We start from the raw sequence: 19,340 nt of genomic DNA on the forward strand, positions 1-19,340 counted from the left end.
CTTGATAAAGTGGACCCGTTTTTCACCATTCTTGTTTACATGGCTTTAAAGACACTATACACTATTGGTAATTGTCAAAGACCACTCCTTCTCACAGTGTGTATCTCAACCTATGCATACAATAACAAACCTGTGAAAACTTGAACTCAACTGCTCTTGTCACAACGTTGTGTTTTTTCAGATGCTTGACTTTGAGACCATGCATAAAACAAAATCTGAGGTTTCGAAATTATATTTGTGGAGAACTACAATGGTTTATACCATCAACAGCTCCCAATTACTCGTAAGCAAATAAAGTTTTTAGCTCATAACTATTTTGTAGCACTGGACAAATATTGATGTCTGGAGGCCACCAGTAACTGTTATAAAGCAGATTACACAAATTCCTACACAATGCAGTTTATTTTTTGGAAAGTCTGAAACAACAGGGATCAAGATCTTTACTTGAACTAAAATGGCCTTTCAAGCATTGTAGAGATTCCAGGAGCAGAGCAATTGGAAACACTCGGAGCCCAACCTAATAGAACCCAAGTACAACAGCACTTGGATTGCATAATACAATTGAGAAATTGCTCATGTTGGAAGTTACGCGGTTCTAATGGAGAGAGGAAGGGCCTCATATTGGATCCCAAAAATTAATAAGTAAATAAATAAAAAATAGGCCTATATAAGAAAAAAGGCAAACAAATCTGAATCTTCATTCAAGTTTAAATTAACGTAGGACAAGCGCAGGGGAGGTGATTGGATTGCTTGAAGCTGTTTATTGCTGATGCCACAACTGATCCTCAAGAGCTGCACGTGTGTTCTGATCGAGGAAATGGTTTTGCAGTTGTGAAGGAAGAGTTGTACTGTACTTCCTTTTGTAGCGATTGGTTACAGCGCCCCCTCGTGCTAGCATCTTTAACATCGTTCTCCTCGCCTCATCGTTTTGGGAGCTGTCCTTACTCTATGATCACAGGTACCATTTTCACCCTTTTTATAACGTATTATGCTATAAAATTAAGGAGAATAGTCAATCATAAGGTTATTTAGTTGCCTATTGAGTTAATCTGGAGTGGGGGTTTTAAGAAGTGGTATAATAATAATATCAATAAGTTTGGTTACTTTTGTGAAGTGTAAATCGAAGCCTAAAAATAAAGGCAAGATGGCGGCCCCCATGAACGCACATGTCCCAGTGGTTGTGGAGAGTGGGATACGGGAGATGATAGTCGTAGTGTAAACATTGACCAGGTAAACATTATAACTTACGGAACCTCAGGCTCTCAAGTTACACTTCGTCTGTTTGTGCCCCCCTTGAATTGAAGTGTCACACCAGTTCTCAAATTTCATTTTCGCTCGAACCTATCTCACAACCCTCCGGCCTGGCGGCCGTCGGGAGGAGGGAATACGTTATCGCAACTATAGTAGTTCATGAGTTGGATGTCTAAACATACACAATCAAAATAGAACTCGTTTTCATGAGAAACTACAGCTTTTAATGCTGCAAACAGGTCAGGAATAAGGGTCCCCAGGAATAATCGGTAACTATAACAGCAATCATAAAATGAAGTGAACCAAGAGCGACCTGAAGAGGGCGCTAGACTGAACTGGCGTGACTCCTTCTATTTACCATTTGTCCATTGTTCAAAAGAGGAGAAAGGAGAGCCATCTAACAAACTAAATGTACGAGTTTGTACTGACCGTGTAATAGTAAAACAGTCAAATCGGGATATCTCATCAGTGAGTAATCACAAAATGGCAAGCGGCAAAAAACATGGAATGCTATAAACTAACAATATCTGGGCACTAGACTGAACTGACGCAAACGCCACTGTCATATAGGCTTGTATAGGCGCATTCGTTAATGAGTTATGCCTTCCGAAAACAACAAACACGCAGGCTCTTCTCTGTTGGTTGCTGACTAAGGTAAAATGATTAAGACCCCCACACTGCTATTTCCTAAGCTTGCCGCCCTATCCCTAAACGCGCACTTTAACATTCAAAAACGAGATTTTACTCAATTATAACCTCCGTAAATTCCATGCGCGACCTCACTCTGGAATAAAACCCAATTTCTCTTACTAAAAAATGGACAAGGACTTTACTGATATATAGGTTTGACAGAATACCCGGCCGTCGCTGAATGAATACCGGTATATGTTTTTGAAAAAGAAAATTTAGTTTTAAAAAATTCCCAAAATTGTAAAAAATACATCAGAACCTCTCTCTGTCAATAGATGGCGGTATTTTTTCAATTAGAAGTCAAAAGAGGGCGGTATTAATTGAAAACAGTGACCCGATTTATTTATTTAAAAAAGGTGCAAAAACAGCTACGCTCACGGAGATGGGACGGTGACCATGCCCTGAATCTTTTTGATGTGTGAAAAAATGAGGTAAACTTTTGCCCTTTTTCAAAAGGATTATGTAGGAAGAGAGTTGTATTGACCTACAGTACATGAGTAATTTGAACCTTAGACAGTATGTTAGGTCGTAGCAACATTAATTTGAATTTTGTTTGTTTTGTTGTGCGACCAGAAGAGGAAATGTCAATATCGCGCTACCTCTAACAAAGCTACTGACCGGGTAAGCTGTTCCAGTCATTTACTACTGTTACGTACGACGAACTCACAAGGTTGATCCCCATAAGTCAATACGCACGGCAGACTTATAAAACAATGGAATTACCAAACCATTAAAGAAAGGGAAAACCAGCAACTGACAAAGGTAACGGTTGAAACATTCTGTGTATGATAACAGTTAATTAAGTAATTTATATACAAAATCAAAGCTTACAAAGGGTGATGACAAAATGAAGTTAATAGCATAAATCGAGGCATAATTCGTAAATGAACTGAATCAGTATAATAAAGTAGGAATTCGGTTGAATATCAATGAAATTAGAATACTTAAAAGGAAAACAAGTTTTCGTGCTCAAACGACCCAGCGGTGCTCGGGAACGGGGGTCCGTCGCTCACCAGGGGTAGGTAGCCTTCGGTAGTATGGTAGTACATGTACATCACACTTAGGGTACTCCAAGACCCTCAGTACCACGCCCTAAGAACTCCAGTCAGTAGCGCTGTCAAACCCCACGGTAGAAGAAGTGAGCATCACATCCCCGAGGTTTGCACCGGTCAGCATCCCGTACTGAGCTTCCTAGAATCGAAAGAGGATGCGGCTATGGCATGCATTACCTTTTATACCGCATAATTTCTCAAGCATGACCACGTCTTGAAAGGAAATAAGTGCGCCATTATCAAAGCACACAGGTGGGGAAAGTAAAGAAAAGAAGATACGGCTCAGCAAACACACACACACTGTCTACAGGTTAAAGTTACAAACCCCGACCATATAATACTACACGCTGGGAGAAAAACTAATTTCTTACTCTAAGACGTGACTTGCTCTTGAATATCTTGAAGCGATGACCCCTGGTTTTCGATACTGATTGAAGTTCAAAGAATTGTGTGGTGTCATAGTTCAATGCCTGGGTGAAAGCATACAAAAAACCTGTATCATATCTCCTGCTCTCCTCAGCTGTAGGACAGTGTTGGTAGACCCAAAACCTGCAATCTCTGACTGTATGGTTTGTCCTTAAAAGGCCAGCTATCGTTATTGTACATCTCCTCTGGGTGTTTTCCAAAGCTTGTGCATCTTTTTTGAAGAGACTATTGCAGACTGATGTGGCATACCAAAGATAAGGTCTAACTTTACTCTTTTGTACGATAGAGGTTAATGAACATCTCAGCATTCATGTGTACAAATCGATGTGATATCATTGTATCCATTGAAATCAATTTATCTGAATAGCAAGTACCTGTCTTTATCCTTACGAATAAAGTCAGGGACCCAGCCCATGATCCTATCACACAATTACAGTAATGGTAGATAAATTAAGATTTACTAAAATGTAGAGGAGATTTAACATTGATCCTGTAACAGTGCAAGGAAGGGTCCCACTACTCGCCGTCAACTCGCTTGGTTCCACCATCTTGCATTTTCACAGGGCTTTCACTGTACAACATGGACAACAGAGGGCGCTTTCCTCCATTTGGAATAGTCTTAGCCCAAGATGTCGATGATCCTGCATACTGCATAGTCCTATTGTGTTTTGCGCTTTGTGTTTAATTGATCGCTGACATCTTGAGTCAGGACTAATCCAGTATGTAGTGGTTGAGTTGACGGCGAGTTGATGGCACAAGCGAGTTGACGGGAGGTAACCAAATAGTCGGACCGGCAAGGAATTAAATAATTATTCATCTCTGTGGCAAATACTCTAGACTTGACTCAGTTCTTTGTGCATGTTGTGTTATTGGAGCTACCTTGAAAGTGACAACATTCATCTTTTAATATGCTTTCCCACATATGGGATGTGAGTTGGGGTAGCTGTTTGGGTGCGGTCAATTCATAAAACTGAGAATGATTGATTTTGCAATATTTCTCTTAACTCACATGACTTCATTTTATCTTGTGTGTCAAAGAATCTTAAAGGCAAATCGAGCAGAGACGATGAAAGTGAAGGAAGTTAAATTCAAATCAGCAGAGACTGTCCAGGATGATTTTTCTTCCGATTCAGACTCTGGGGGGCGCAGTTGCAAAGATGACACAACCAACAGGTAACCAATAAAATAAAGAATTTTATGTATTTTTAAGCAAGAGAGCCGAAACTTTCTACTCTACCATCTTCTGCTGGATGATACCCAAGCCTACAACTGTATGGACTGTAAAGGGAGTAACCCTGTTTCAGCCCCAGGAGTACACGGCAGTGGGATTGTAGCCCACACCGTGAAGTGGCCTCCAGTCCTAGTGCGTGTCAGGTGACCTGCATAGATCAATCAATACATCAATCAATCAATCAATATTGGAAACATTTACTTCACTGTAACACTTCCAAACCCACTTGGGGCAGACTTAACAAAGTACTAAAGTTCATCGATTGCAAGACAAATGGTCATTATTATCATAGTGATTTGTTTTGTGACACATTAAATCTGTGGCTTGTATCCTGCTTGAATTTGCTAAGAAGAGTTTGTGTAAGCAACATTTTCTGATTTAGCTGCATTTTCCACTTAAAGGCACTGGACACAATATGTAATTACTCAAAATAATTATTAGCAAAAAACCTTACTTAGTAACAAGTATTATGGAGAGCTGTTGATAGTGTAAAACATTGTGAGAAACGGCTCCCTCTGAAGTAACGTAGTTTTCGAGAATGAAGTACTTTTCCACACAACTTCGTGTGACAAGGGTGTTCTTTAGTCATTGGGGCAAAAAACAAATTGTTGGATTGCACTTTCACCTGATTTTTTGCTTGGGTCGGTCGGTTGATTTTTTTAATATTTTTTTTTGAGATGTCAAAGAATGTCCAAAACTGCATTTAAACATTTCATGAAAGATCTGGTTGTCAAACAAGCAAGGTATTTCATCTTATACATCTCGCTTCAAGCGCTCTTTTTGTGTCTTTATTTTGGCAAAATTCTTCAAAAACAATTTCCGAGAGTCATTACATTCACCCTGTTTTTCGTCCGTTCAATAAACGAGCGATACCATAATTATTATGGCATTACTGGCAACAGCGCCCTCTGTTGTTCAATGGATTTTTAGACTGGTTCCTTGTGAAATCGTGACGTCGGATAAACAGGCATGTGGATTGATATGCGACACAGGCTCGTGCTATCCAGCCTCACTACCATTTGCGCACTATCCCTAGGGTGTGAGCCATTGTGCTTTTGTGAATGTTGAATACAAAACAACAACAAAACGCGACCGAGATTTTGCTACTTTTACGGTCGGTCGGGAAAGGCCAATCCAACAATTTTTTTTTCTAGGCCTTATTTTCTTGCAACTCCGACGACCAATTGACAGGTTTGTTATTTTGTGCGTATGTCGAGAGAGAAGAGAAGACTGGTCTTTGACAATTACCAATAGTGTCCAGTGTCTCTAAGCAGGACGGCCGGAGATCCTCAATATGAAAAAATCCATACTATTAAAGGGTAGGATGCTGGGAGAATTATAACCTGAGAATTATCCTGTATATTTTTGCTAAGCAGAATTTTTGTACCCAGTATTGTCTACTTAAGCAGCTCTATAAAATTGTATTTTCAAGTCGAGCAGAGAGGATGAAAGTGAAGGGAGGTCCATCCAAGTCGGCAGAGACTGTCACGGGTCATGATCTGTCAGATTCAGACTCGGACTCTATGCAAGACATTAGGAAATATTTAGAAGGAAAATGGACAAAAACTTACCGGATCCCGGAGCGAATTCCCTTGTGACTTGCTCTTGAATATCTTGAAGCGATGACCCCTGGTTTTCTATACTGATTGAAGTTCAAAGAATTATGTGGTGTCATAGTTCAATGCCTGGGTGAAAGCATACGAAAAACCTGTATCATATCTCCTGCTCTCCTCAGCTGTAGGACAGTGTTGGTAGACCCAAAACCTGCAATCTCTGACTGTATGGTTTGTCCTTAAAAGGCCAGCTATCATTATTGTACATCTCCTCTGGGTGTTTTCCAAAGCTTGTGCATCTTTTTGGAAGAGACTATTGCAGACTGATGTGGCATACCAAAGATAAGGTCTAACTTTACTCTTTTGTACGATAGAGGTTAATGAACATCTCAGCATTCATGTGTACAAATTGATGTGATATCATTGTATCCATTGAAATCAATTTATCTGAATAGCAAGTACCTGTCTTTATCCTTACGAATAAAGTCAGGGACCCAGCCCATGTACATATCACACAATTACAGTAATGGTAGATAAATTAAGATTTACTAAAATGTAGAGGAGATTTAATATTGATCCTGCAACAGTGCAAGGAAGGGTCCCACTGCTCGCCGTCAACTCGCTTGGTTCCACCATCTTGCATTTTCACAGGGCTTTCACTGTACAACATCGACAACAGAGGGCGCTTTCCTCCATTTGGAATAGTCTTAGCCCAAGATGTCGATAATTCATACTGCATAGTAATTGTGTGTTGCGCTTTGTGTTAATTGATCGCTGACATCTTGAGTCAAGACTAAACCATACCTGCTATGTATGTAGTGGTTGAGTTGACGGCGAGTTGATGGCACAAGCGAGTTGACGGGAGGTAACCAAATAGTCGGACCGGCAAGGAATTAAATAATTATTCATCTCTGTGGCAAACACTCTAGATTTGACTCAGTTCTTTGTGCATGTTGTGTTATTGGAGCTACCTTGAAAGTGACAACATTCATCTTTTAATATGCTTTCCCACATATGGGATGTGAGGTGGGGTAGCTGTTTGGGTGCGGTCAATTCATAAAACTGAGAATGATTGATTTTGCAATATTTCTCTTAACTCACATGACTTCATTTTATCTTGTGTGTCAAAGAATCTTAAAGGCAAATCGAGCAGAGACGATGAAAGTGAAGGAAGTTAAATTCAAATCAGCAGAGACTGTCCAGGATGATTTTTCTTCCGATTCAGACTCTGGGGGGCGCAGTTGCAAAGATGACACAACCAACAGGTAACTAATAAAACAAGAATTTTATGTATTTTTAAGCAAGAGAGCCGAAACTTTCTATTCTACCATCTTCTGCTGGATGATACCCAAGCCTACAACTGTATGGACTGTAAAGGGAGTAACCCTGTTTCAGCCCCAGGAGTACAGGGATTGTAGCCCACACCGTGAAGTGGCCTCCAGTCCTAGTGCGTGTCAGGTGACCTGCATAGATCAATCAATACATCAATCAATCAATAAATATTGGAAACATTTACTTTACTGTAACACTTCCAAACCCACTTGGGGCAGACTTAACAAAGTACTAAAGTTCATCGATTGCAAGACAAATGGTCATTATTATCATAGTGATTTGTTTTGTGACACATTAAATCTGTGGCTTGTATCCTGCTTGAATTTGCTAAGAAGAGTTTGTGTAAGCAACATTTTCTGATTTAGCTGCATTTTCCACTTAAAGGCACTGGACACAATATGTAATTACTCAAAATAATTATTAGCAAAAAACCTTACTTAGTAACAAGTATTATGGAGAGCTGTTGATAGTGTAAAACATTGTGAGAAACGGCTCCCTCTGAAGTAACGTAGTTTTCGAGAATGAAGTACTTTTCCACACAACTTCGTGTGACAAGGGTGTTCTTTAGTCATTGGGGCAAAAAAACAAATTGTTGGATTGCACTTTCACCTGATTTTTTGCTTGGGTCGGTCGGTTGATTTTTTTAATATTTTTTTTTTGAGTTTTCAAAGAATGTCCAAAACTGCATTTAAACATTTCATGAAAGATCTGGTTGTCAAACAAGCAAGGTATTTCATCTTATACATCTCGCTTCAAGCGTTCTTTTTGTGTCTTTATTTTGGCAAAATTCTTCAAAAACAATTTCCGAGAGTCATTACATAATTATTATGGCATTACTGGCAACAGCGCCCTCTGTTGTTCAATGGATTTTTAGACTGGTTCCTTGTGAAATCGTGACGTCGGATAAACAGGCATGTGGATTGATATGCGACACAGGCTCGTGCTATCCAGCCTCACTACCATTTGCGCACTATCCCTAGGGTGTGAGGGAAATTGATATCCATTGTGCTTTTGTGAATGTTGAATACAAAACAACAACAAAACGCGACCGAGATTTTGCTACTTTTACGGTCGGTCGGGAAAGGCCAATCCAACAATTTTTTTTTCTAGGCCTTATTTTCTTGCAACTCCGACGACCAATTGACAGGTTTGTTATTTTGTGCGTATGTCGAGAGAGAAGAGAAGACTGGTCTTTGACAATTACCAATAGTGTCCAGTGTCTCTAAGCAGGACGGCCGGAGATCCTCAATATGAAAAAATCCATACTATTAAAGGGTAGGATGCTGGGAGAATTATAACCTGAGAATTATCCTGTATATTTTTGCTAAGCAGAATTTTTGTACCCAGTATTGTCTACTTAAGCAGCTCTATAAAATTGTATTTTCAAGTCGAGCAGAGAGGATGAAAGTGAAGGGAGGTCCATCCAAGTCGGCAGAGACTGTCACGGGTCATGATCTGTCAGATTCAGACTCGGACTCTATGCAAGACAGTAGAAATAATAACGACAACAATGCTAACAATGAAGCCACAACCAAAAGGTAACTTATAAAAACATCATAATATTTTATATTGGAAACATTTGTTTCTCCATGACAATCCCACACCCATCAGGGCCCAATTTCATACATTTGCTTATAGGCAGTGGACACTATTGGTAATTGAATACTCAAAAATTATTAGCACAAAACCTTACTTGGTAACGAGTTATGGAGAGATGTTGATAGTGTAAAACATGTTGAGAACCACTCCCTCTGAAGTACAAGGTTTTTGAGAAAGATGTAATTTTCCACAAAATTGGTTTCGAGACCTCAGAATTAGATTGTCTCGAAATCAAGGATCTGAAAGCACACAACTCGTGTGACAAGGGTGTTTCATTCTTTCATAATTATTGTCTCGCAACTTCGACGACCAATTTAGCTCCAATTTTCACAGGTTTGTTATTTATGCATATGTTGAGATGCACCAAGTGAGAAGACTAGTCAATCTAGTCAATCACCAATACTGTCCAATGTCTTTAAAAGAGCATTACAGAATTTGTGTTTGCTTACAAAACAAGGCCCAATTTCATAGAGCTGCTTAAGCACAATATTTTGCTTAAGCAAAAATCCTTGCTCAGTAAAATCAGGTTACCGGCCAAGACTCCACTCAACTGTTATGCTATGTAAACAACAGCTAAATACATGTACCAGTCACAAGCAATGTATATGGCATGAGATTTTGGCCAGTTACATTTGTAAAGAAAGTGAGCTATTTTCGTGCTTAAGCAAATTTTTCATGCTTAAGCAGCTCGATGAAATTGGCCCCAGTTGCTGGCAGTGTACGCACTTTTTGTAAATCCACCATATACAAGCAGCTCCATGAAATCGATCAAGCACAAAAAATTAGCCGGGCAAAAAATGCTTGTGCTTACCAGAAATAGGTTACCAGCTAAAATGCCATTTCATATGTGATTTTTTTCACTGGTTTCCTGCTAGTTTTTGCTTGGCAGTAATTTCATAAGCAACATTTTCTGCTTAAGCAGCTCTTTGGAATTGGGCCCAGACTTCAAGAAGCAAGTTTTGTATGAGAAACACCCATTCTAGTATGGCTAACCCAACAATATATTACAATCAGTTGCCAAGTTCCTGACAAATTGAGTCACAAATGATTCGTTTTCGCTAGGAATTAAATTGTTTAGGATACTGGTTTGATTTCCCAACTTGTTTTCTCATTTACAGCTTTGAGTGTCCCCCAGGTTTCCAGCAAGTTGAGATCTCTGCAGAGGATGAACAGATCTACCTCGATGACATTCAAGGATCTGAATTCTGGCTTATTAAGACACCACATGATGTAAGTAAAGGCTCTTCAGCTAGCTCTATATAATGCAGGACTCTTCCTCTGTACACAGATACAGAGTCCTATCTATTAAGGCCCGTTTCTGGGGCGGAAAAATTTCAAAGCTTCATAACGCAAATCATACCTGCAACAAGCCACTAATTTCAACAGATTCACATTCTATGGCGGCATACATTTTTCTGCGGTGGGTTTTGGTCCCCATATGTTCCTCACAAATTCGTCATTTTCGTGAAATAATGCAGCTCCCAACGTTAAAAAATTCCTGTTTTGATCGTGTTCTCACAGTGTTGTCTGTTGCCGTGCGTACACGTTTACATTCGCTTACAAGTCGCAAGAATTCTTGGTCACCGTATCTTGACTGCACTGCATTAACAGCACAACACAAGATTTGCGTAAACACGGCAGACTGTGAGAATACAAACAAAAATTTGAATTTCTTAATGTTGGGAGCTGCATAATTTCATGAAAATGACGGATTTGTGAAGAATGCAGAAAAATATATTCTGCCAAGGAATGTGAATCTGTTGAAAATTAATGTTTTTTTTGCAGGTAAGATTTGAGTTATGAAGCTTCCGCCCCCAGAAATGGACCCTGATATCCAGGACGTCACTGTAGTATAATACAAAAGTGTAAGGCTGCCAGAGCTAGGTCTTCAGCCATCTTGTTTGACTCCAAGCAGTATGGAGTCTGGGAACCTCACATGCACGAGTGGAATATGGACAAAAATAGCACGCCTGCATCTCATATTAATAGGCAACAAGGAACAAGGCCGAGTTGCATCATATATATCCGACGCAGACTTACTATATTTGTCCTTCCGTTGTATTTGTTCAATCCTACTCTCCCTTTTCTCTTGGGGAGTGCAGTTTTTTCTTTTTAGAGGTTACCTCTTTGAGGGAAATGTAGTTTATACTGAAACATTTCGAAGAGCAACGAGGCAATGACTCCAGGGGCATAAAATTAGTCTCATCTGTTGCTTTTATGAAGTGTGGGCCGTCTTGGTTTTTGTTTAAGTGTGTGAGTTTGAATCCTGGTAGTGACACTAAAACCAGGTCCTGCTGGTGTTGTGTAATAGACCTTATGCACAGGACGTCATTTCAGTTGGGCGCCCTCACCTAGAGGTAAAAAGGAGGTTGTTCATTGGCCAATCCTGTGTGCTGCGGGTACTGTTTTGTCACTGTTTTTCCTCTAAGATGTCGGCTGGATGACGTCAATGCATAAGGTCTATGCACATGAAAGAACCCAGTATGCTTATCGTAATGACGGGTCCGCCTTGGTGTTTTTGGTTTGAATGACTGCATATAGCACCTTGTAAACCACTACATGGTGCTATGAAAAGTAATAGGTTGCTACTTCAAAACATAGCTCTGCACGCCTTAAAACAAATAATGAGTGTTTTGAGACGCTCATTGGATGTGATAAAGCACTATATAAGAACCACATATTATTGGTATTATTTTGAGGATTAATGTTTCCAAACCTATTACCTTTTCCTCTCAGTTTGATGCTAAAAGGCTCAATGGTGTAAATGTTTCGCTGAGTGGCCGACAGTTTTTGAAAGAGGATGATGACTCTGAGGTTTCATATGAACTTCATGCTTCTAAGAACAAAGCCTTGGATATGGTGAGTGCCCAAGAGTGACATCTGCTTGTCATAAATGTCATTAAATCTATTAGAATAGATGCAAATGTTCAGTTTTAATCTCTTTGAGAAAGGTGTATTTTTCATGACTCTGTTTACTGCAGAATTCTGCATGGATGTTGGCCTTTAAGGAATAGTACTCTATGGGCCATAAATAAGTACATTATTCTTAGGTAGCAGGGTCATGGGCCCAATACCATAGAGCTCCCTAAGGAGAAAAAGCTGCTTAAAAATTCTCTGCTTAGCAAAATTGAGCAGGATAAAACTTTTCCAGTGACATGGTATTTTGGAAATTATAATTTGGTTAGCACAATTTTTGTTGTGCTTAGCTTATTTTTGTGCTTAAGCAGCTCTATGAAATTGAGCCCAGGTCTGAAGAAACCTTAAATAACTTGCCTTTGTATTTGGTTTGCTCAGTGGCTTCTTCCTTGCCTTTCATTTCTGTGGACCTTGGTGTGATTTCTAGACCGAAGCCATGCTCCATCTGTCTTATATGGCATCCAAACTCAAGCCCATGCTCACAACAGGATATTTCTCCACTTCACTTATTTGTCTTGTTCCTATATGGTTGTATCTCTCTATGATTTCATGAATATCATCATTACGAATGATGATGTATTCGAGTTGAATCACTTTGAGGTTTTTTCTTTTTAGTTATTTAAAAAAAAAAAATTAAATTTTTAAAAATATGTAAACTTGTCAATTTGAATCTTTTAACTACTGTCGTGTATGTTTTTAATTGAATAATAAACTTAAATGAATTAAAAATTTTTAAAAATGTGACGTGAAATTTGTGAATTGAAAATACAGATATTATTTGAAAAATACCTAATGTTTTCCCACAGAGATTGCCACACCTTCTTCTGCCTTCCCAAAGAGGTGAAAAGGCTAAGCTAGTTCCAGGTAAGTGGTTTTAAAGACATAGTCCAGAATTGGTTATTACTGTGTAGTGCATGTTATGTTTCAGGCAGTGACTGCTGAATACAGCACCTTGTAAACCATAAACCCAGGTTCATACTTCCTGCGAATGCGTTATAAATTTTGGCGTCACTGAGCTGTTTTAGCAGCAAATGTTTCACAGAAGATGAGCTCATTTCAACTGATACGAATTATTCATTGTGAATTTGTGTTTTTAAGATTTGCATGGCCTTTGCATTCACAGCCAGTAGAAACCCAGCATTAAGGCCTGGTCCCACTGCAGCGATACTGAGAACGATAACGATCACGTCGCAAAGGGAACACATTCTATTGGTTGAATGAGCGTGTGCATATTCTGCGTGGAGCAATTCAACCAATACAATGCCGTGATCGTTATCGTTCTCCTTATCGCTGCAGTGTGACTTGGCCTTACTATAAAAGTTTCTCACAGTTCAAAATGAAGCCTTATCCTCCTGTAGCAAAACAAATAATAATTAGTGCTTTGTTGTGCAACTGTTTGTGCTTTATGTATTTCTCTTTGTTTTTATTGTATGGCCCTGGGCTGTGATAAAGCGTAAATACCAAGCATACTATTCTTCCTACTTAAAGGGTATAGAAGTACTTTTTCCTAACAAAAAACACAATGTCCACAGATTTACATTAAACTTACACAGTTTGAAGATTATGATAGTAGAAAGCTTCCCTTGAAATTTTACTTACTGAGGTGCTGTAGTTTTTGAGAAATGAGTAAAAGTATTAATTTCCGTCTCAGTTTTAGCATGTAAAAACGTATTAACCAGTTATGCTATGGTTTTGGTATAATATCATAACTGGTTAAGGGGATTTTACATGCTAAAATAGTTTTGGTCTCATTAGACCAAAACTATTTTGAGACTTGTTTTACTCGTTTCTCAAAAACTACACAACCTTAGTTAGTAATATTTGAAGGGAAGCTTTCCACTATCATTATCTTCAAACCATGTAAGTTTAATGTAAATCTGTGGCCATTTTGAAAAAGTATCCGAATCCTTTAAGTCTGTTTCTGATATCTTATTCCCTTAAAAAAATCAGAAAAACTGTTTTTAATAAGGCCTGAAAAGTATACATGTATTACCGTCAGAGCCAATATTGTGTGTACATGTAGGTCAGCAGTTGTGCTTGATAAACATTTTCCGACCTTTTTTCCAAGGATCAATTATCATGCCTGAAGAAGAAGCCAATGTTATTATTTTGAAAGCAGTACAGTTTCTCCATTATTTTGTCTAATTTATAGGCACTGGACACTATACACCTTTCTTGATATTTATGCATGAGGTACGTCACAATGCTAATCCAACACGAGGCGATGGGCGCAGCCACTGCAAGTGGTGGGGGACAAGCGCCCATAGCCTAATTTTTTGTAAGAATTATGACGTCATCATGCATAAATATTAAGAGAGGCGTATTGGTAGTTACTCAAAATAATTATTAGCATAAAACCTTACTTGGTCACGAGTAATGGGGAGAGGTTGATGTCATAAAACATTGTGAGAAATGGCTCTCTCTGAAGTGACGTAGTTTTCTAGAAAGAAGTAATTTTCCACGAATTTGATTGCGAGACCTTAAGTTTAGAATTTGAGGTCTGGAAATCAAGCATCTAAAAGCACACAAATTCGTGTGACAAGGGTGTTTTTTTTTTCATTATTATCTCACAACTTCGACGACTAATTGAGTTAAAATTTTCACAGGTTTGTAGCACATGTTGAGATACACCAAGTTGACACTTACCAATATTGTCCAGTGTGTTTGAAATGATTTATTCAAACCCTTCACAGCTCCAGCCTTCACAGGTAGCCTTGCTGTCATGGAAACTGTGGCCATTCCACCAGTCCTACTTCCTCCCTCTCCTCCTAAGAGATCCAATGAACTGCCACCAGGACTCAAGCAGAGGTTCAAGCCTTTTGGATGGGGTGTGTACCGGTATTATTAATAATAATGTATATTTACACATGATTATGTGTCAGGAAATCAGCTGAAAATGTTGGTGTGAAGTTTTGCTGTAAATAAATGTAAAAATATGGGGACCCTTTTTCATGGCGCTGCTGACCCTAATAGTTTGCACTTACTGTGTCCTGTAGAAGCATTTAATTCTATTGGCTGTTAGCGATGAATTCCGCAGTAAGCAGAGCCATGAAAACAGTTACTTTGCTGTCAATAACAGATAGTTTGTCCCACAGCCACCAAAGCACCCATCTGGCAAAAGCCACAGTTGGGAAGGTAGTGCATTCTGCTCTACCAGCCTGGCTCCTAGCGAATGATACTCATAGGACTGTGAAGGATGTGACACTGCTTCAGCCCCAGGAGTAGGTGGCAACATGTCCCTTGTGGCAGTTTACCTGGGTCGTCGGCCAAAATCAGCAAAGTGTAGCTGTCGCATCGTGAGTTGAGCCATACCGCATAAGAAAACAATGTTTAATAAAAGCTGTACATGACATACAATGCCAAAAATAGGTATTTCTTGGAAAAAGTTAAATGTCATAAATGAGAACTATGTTAGGAACCTCTAGCCTGATTTGAGCTTAAACAAATAAAGATTGTATGACTAGAGTGGGATTTGAGCCACAATATCTGGATTAACTTGCCGGGGCTCTACCAACTGACTTACCTTTTACATCCTCATGACTGTTCAACCTTCTTGTGTAGTATTCTTTTTCAGTTCATGCTGTATTCAATGGTGCGTTTTTTATGGTTCTGTATTTCATGATGTGTTTATACATAATAATAATAATAAATAATAATAGTGGCAATTTATAAAGTGGCGTGTTTATACATGTATTGTACTACTTCTTACTGTATTCCTATTGCACTAATTGTTTTGACTGTATTCACAGTGATATTAAAGTTGTGTTTTTATGTGTAATCTGCCTAATCTAACTATCGACTTATGTAGGCTACAATGTTGTTTGAAACTCTTGTTCTTATATGATGACAGAATAAACCCAGCTCTGAGTTTGGGGCAGTAAGTGCCTAGTTCTGCATGTTGCGATATATATGATAAGAGTAAATTCAAAGGATAAGTTTATTATAAGTTAAGTGTAGTTCTCCCTTGACTGTAGGTATATATGCAACTGCCATATTTGCCACATTCCTTCATTTTTAGAAAATTCAAGGAGAGTTGTAAACTGCTCTTTGAATGGTCACTGGTCAAGCAGTAGCAGTGTTAACTTTAATGTGTAGATGCATTCACAACATATACAGTTTATCTATGATTCAAAACCTTGGTGGATTATATTAAATGGTCAGACAGTAGGAGGGTTTAAATTTACATTATGAGCGTATCTAAACTGTAAAGGTATTCCCTGTCTGACTGGTTTTTATACGGGTCTTTCTATTATCCTTTTTTTTTTCTCATGAATAATAAGCGACTGGAAACACGCCTAACAATTTTGGAGAAGTTTGATATTTAAGTTTCAACTGTTTGTATTCTGTTCTAATTCATGTGCTCAAAATATTTCTCCAACCCTTACAGAGGACCCTAACAAATGCGACCTGAGAACCAAGAAATCATTAGACGTGACTGATAGCAGTATCCAGAAGACCAAGAAGAAAAATTCTCACAAGCACAAGAAGCCGCAAGAAGAGACGTCAAGCCCAACTGATGAAGACTTAAGCGGTAGACACGGTGGTGATAAAGGGGAGGAGAGGCTGCCCTCTGGAGGTGGAGAAGAGGAAAGGGACGATGAGGATGACAAGGTGACGGACGGAAAGAAGAAACACAGGAGAAGCAAGAAGAGGAAACACCAACAGGTCTGTTTTCCTTTTTGGGATGGTTAACATAAATTTTGGTTTTACCTATATACACCAAAGTGTGTTAGCCCTGTTTACTCAGTACTTTCCCCAGCTCTGTGAAAAAAAATCACAGGCATATTACTCGGGTGGGATTCGAAACCTTGACCCTTGCAATTCTAGAGCAGTGTCTTACCAACCAGACCACCGGGATTGCCTAGTAGCTATAAGTGTTTGAAAAATAAAACGACCATTGAGAAAACAAATTGAGCTGAGCCCTTTTTTATCATATAATGAGAACTAGGCTGTGTGTGTAAGTATCTTTGCCCCCAGGCACAATTGTGGGTACTCCGTGTCAGAAGAGAAGTGTCCCGAATTCCCCCCGAAAATCTACCAGATAGTAGAAAATACCAGACAAATTCTTGAAAAAAACATAATCTACCTGGCTGGTATACATACACATGGTGTTACCACAAACCAAAATATACCTCGCCAATGGTGTCCAACACTGAAAACCACTGATGTAGCAGTACTCAATGTTATTTATGTATCAATTCGCAATACCTGGATCAGTGAAGCATAAATATTGTTTGAGGTTGTCAAAATAAGATCTGCAATGTTTATCTGTTGTTCAGTTGGTGTCTTAGGAACTAGAAGTGTACACATGATTGTTGTGTGCACTTTTGCATGTCTGATTGTAGCCCGTTCATATGATCTGCCATGTTTTCTTGTGTGGCAAATTTCAACGTGCGCATTGGTTTAGTGGATATTTTTACAACACGGGCACAGCACTACAATGTTAATAGCTGACAGAGGGTATGCACAGCACACACCAACGATAAATCAAGATTGACTTTCTCAACCTTAAGTATATATTGTCTTCACAAACCATTTTTAAAACCTGAATACAATTTTCAATGAAGCTTTTACATTTCGGTCTGAAGTTCTTGAAAACTACAGTACAGGAGTTTATGTACGTGCTCATACAAAAGCTCTTGATGAACCTGCTATTTAACTTATTACTTTACTTTTTTGTTTCTACAGAGAGAAGACATCAAAGTGGAGAAAACTTCTGAAGAAACTCCAAAGAAGAAGAAAAAGAAGAAGCATAAGAGCCTGGCGGATTAGGAACTAAAATGTTTACAAACAGAATTGGAAACGTTCACAACAAATCATGCTATCCTTTTTTTTTCCCTGTTCCCATCAGGCCAACATGTCATTTGTTTTGTCTCTTTAAAGGAACACGTTGCCTTGGATCAGTCGAGTTGGTCTTTGAAAAGCGTTTTGTAACTGTTTGTTATAAAATGAACATGGTTCGAAAGATGTTGTAAAAGTAGAATACAATGGTTTTCTTTTTACCTCGTCCAATAACACGGTCGGCCATTTATGGGAGTCAAAATTTTGACTCGCATAAATGGCCGACCGTGATAGTTCGCGACGTAAAAGGAAAACCGTGCAATTTTGAGTGATACTTGTGTGGATCAATATATTCTACTTTCAAAACATCTTTATAACCATGTGCATTTTATAACAAACGGTTTCAAACGCTTTTTATAGACCAACTCGTCCGATCCAAGGCAACTTGTTCCTTTAACTTCCTGGGACAACATTCACTCCTAGGCCCAATTTCATAAAGCTGCTTTAGCGCAAATAAGCAGCCAAGCACAACAACATTATTCTTACCAGAACATGGTTACCAGCCAAAATACCATGTCATGTGTACAATTTGTGTCTGGTATCCTGCTTATTTCTGCTTAGCAGAACATTGTAAAGCAATATTTCATGCAGAAGCAGCATTATGAAAATGGGCCCTGGTGTTACTTCTATATTCCATTTGACTCATGAATCATTTCTCAAATCTACTTGATTTTGTCAAAAAATGTATTTTAAACTGATTGGTTGAAATGACTTGATAAAAGTACATTTCTATTTAAAGAATGCTGCAATAAAACAGATGTTGATTGTAACATAGTTGTTGTATTTGTCTAAGTGTTTTATTGTGTCATTCAAATATCTTCAGTCTTCATTCTGCCCATCTTGCTAAATGTTTCTACCTCTTCTGCCCTTTGTTTCAATCACGTCTAGTGACAAGGTATGCATCAGTCCAGCTAGTTATTTCAGGCCTTCAAAAAAGTGCCCACTTCATCCACAGCAATTGTGCTTATGCTATGGTGCCCTTTGCAAAGTTCCAATTAAAAACACAAAGTTTCCCTAAAGAAGTGCCAGATGAAAATTACTGCGCCCCTTCAAAAACAAAATTTTAAGTCTTATTTAGTTACCTGTTGATAGGCAGTCTATTATTGTGCTTGAATTAAAGGCACTAATAATTGGCGGACTTTTTCGAGCAAAGGCTCAAATGAAAGCTTGTAACTTTCTCGACCCCCATCAAAATACCTGTTGAATTTTAAACTTTGGGTCAAATTGGCAAAAAATCTGACAGCATCTTTAAAAGAAAGATGCTGTCCAAGTTGTAGGTAAGAAAAATTTATTCGTAAAGCCATGAGCAAGTCCGAGCAGCGGCCATTTCTCAACCACTATTCAAAGTTGGATGGTTACCTATGCATGCAATACATTCTGGGTACCAGTCAAAATCATCAAATGATCGACAGCAGTCGACTATAGTCCCTCACTCGAACTTGTTTAAAG

General features: G+C 38.8%; 1 protein-coding gene across 4 annotated transcripts; it reads left to right on the forward strand.

The window, feature by feature from the left end:
* Positions 1–852: 852 nt before the first annotated feature.
* On the forward strand, positions 853–17,997 carry LOC117307466 (DNA-directed RNA polymerase I subunit RPA34-like). 4 transcript variants are annotated; one of them, XM_033792225.1, is made up of 11 exons: positions 869–958; positions 2,298–2,372; positions 4,458–4,592; positions 6,083–6,182; positions 9,024–9,073; positions 10,253–10,364; positions 11,871–11,993; positions 12,857–12,914; positions 14,744–14,878; positions 16,438–16,715; positions 17,739–17,997. In XM_033792225.1, exons 2-11 carry the CDS (start codon positions 2,356–2,358, stop codon positions 17,820–17,822), a joined length of 1,092 nt encoding a protein of 363 aa, XP_033648116.1. In that variant the 5' UTR covers positions 869–958; positions 2,298–2,355; the 3' UTR covers positions 17,823–17,997. The 4 variants fall into 4 exon arrangements, with proteins under 4 accessions (XP_033648113.1, XP_033648116.1, XP_033648112.1 ...); XM_033792221.1 differs by lacking the exon at positions 6,083–6,182 and adding an exon at positions 7,334–7,468 and having other exon boundaries at positions 8,924–9,073; XM_033792222.1 differs by lacking the exons at positions 2,298–2,372; positions 6,083–6,182 and adding an exon at positions 7,334–7,468 and having other exon boundaries at positions 853–958; positions 8,924–9,073.
* The last annotated feature ends 1,343 nt before the right edge of the window (positions 17,998–19,340 follow it).

Source organism: Asterias rubens, chromosome 2, assembly GCF_902459465.1.
Source record: "Asterias rubens chromosome 2, eAstRub1.3, whole genome shotgun sequence".
Lineage (NCBI taxonomy): Eukaryota > Metazoa > Echinodermata > Asteroidea > Forcipulatida > Asteriidae > Asterias > Asterias rubens.

Excerpts from the sequence above, each read along its gene's own strand:
- LOC117307466 (XM_033792221.1), top strand. Across the intron at positions 7,469-8,923 it reads AAAGATGACACAACCAACAG|TCGAGCAGAGAGGATGAAAG; the intron begins GTAACTAATAAA and ends TGTATTTTCAAG. Across the intron at positions 12,915-14,743 it reads AAAGGCTAAGCTAGTTCCAG|CTCCAGCCTTCACAGGTAGC; the intron begins GTAAGTGGTTTT and ends AACCCTTCACAG.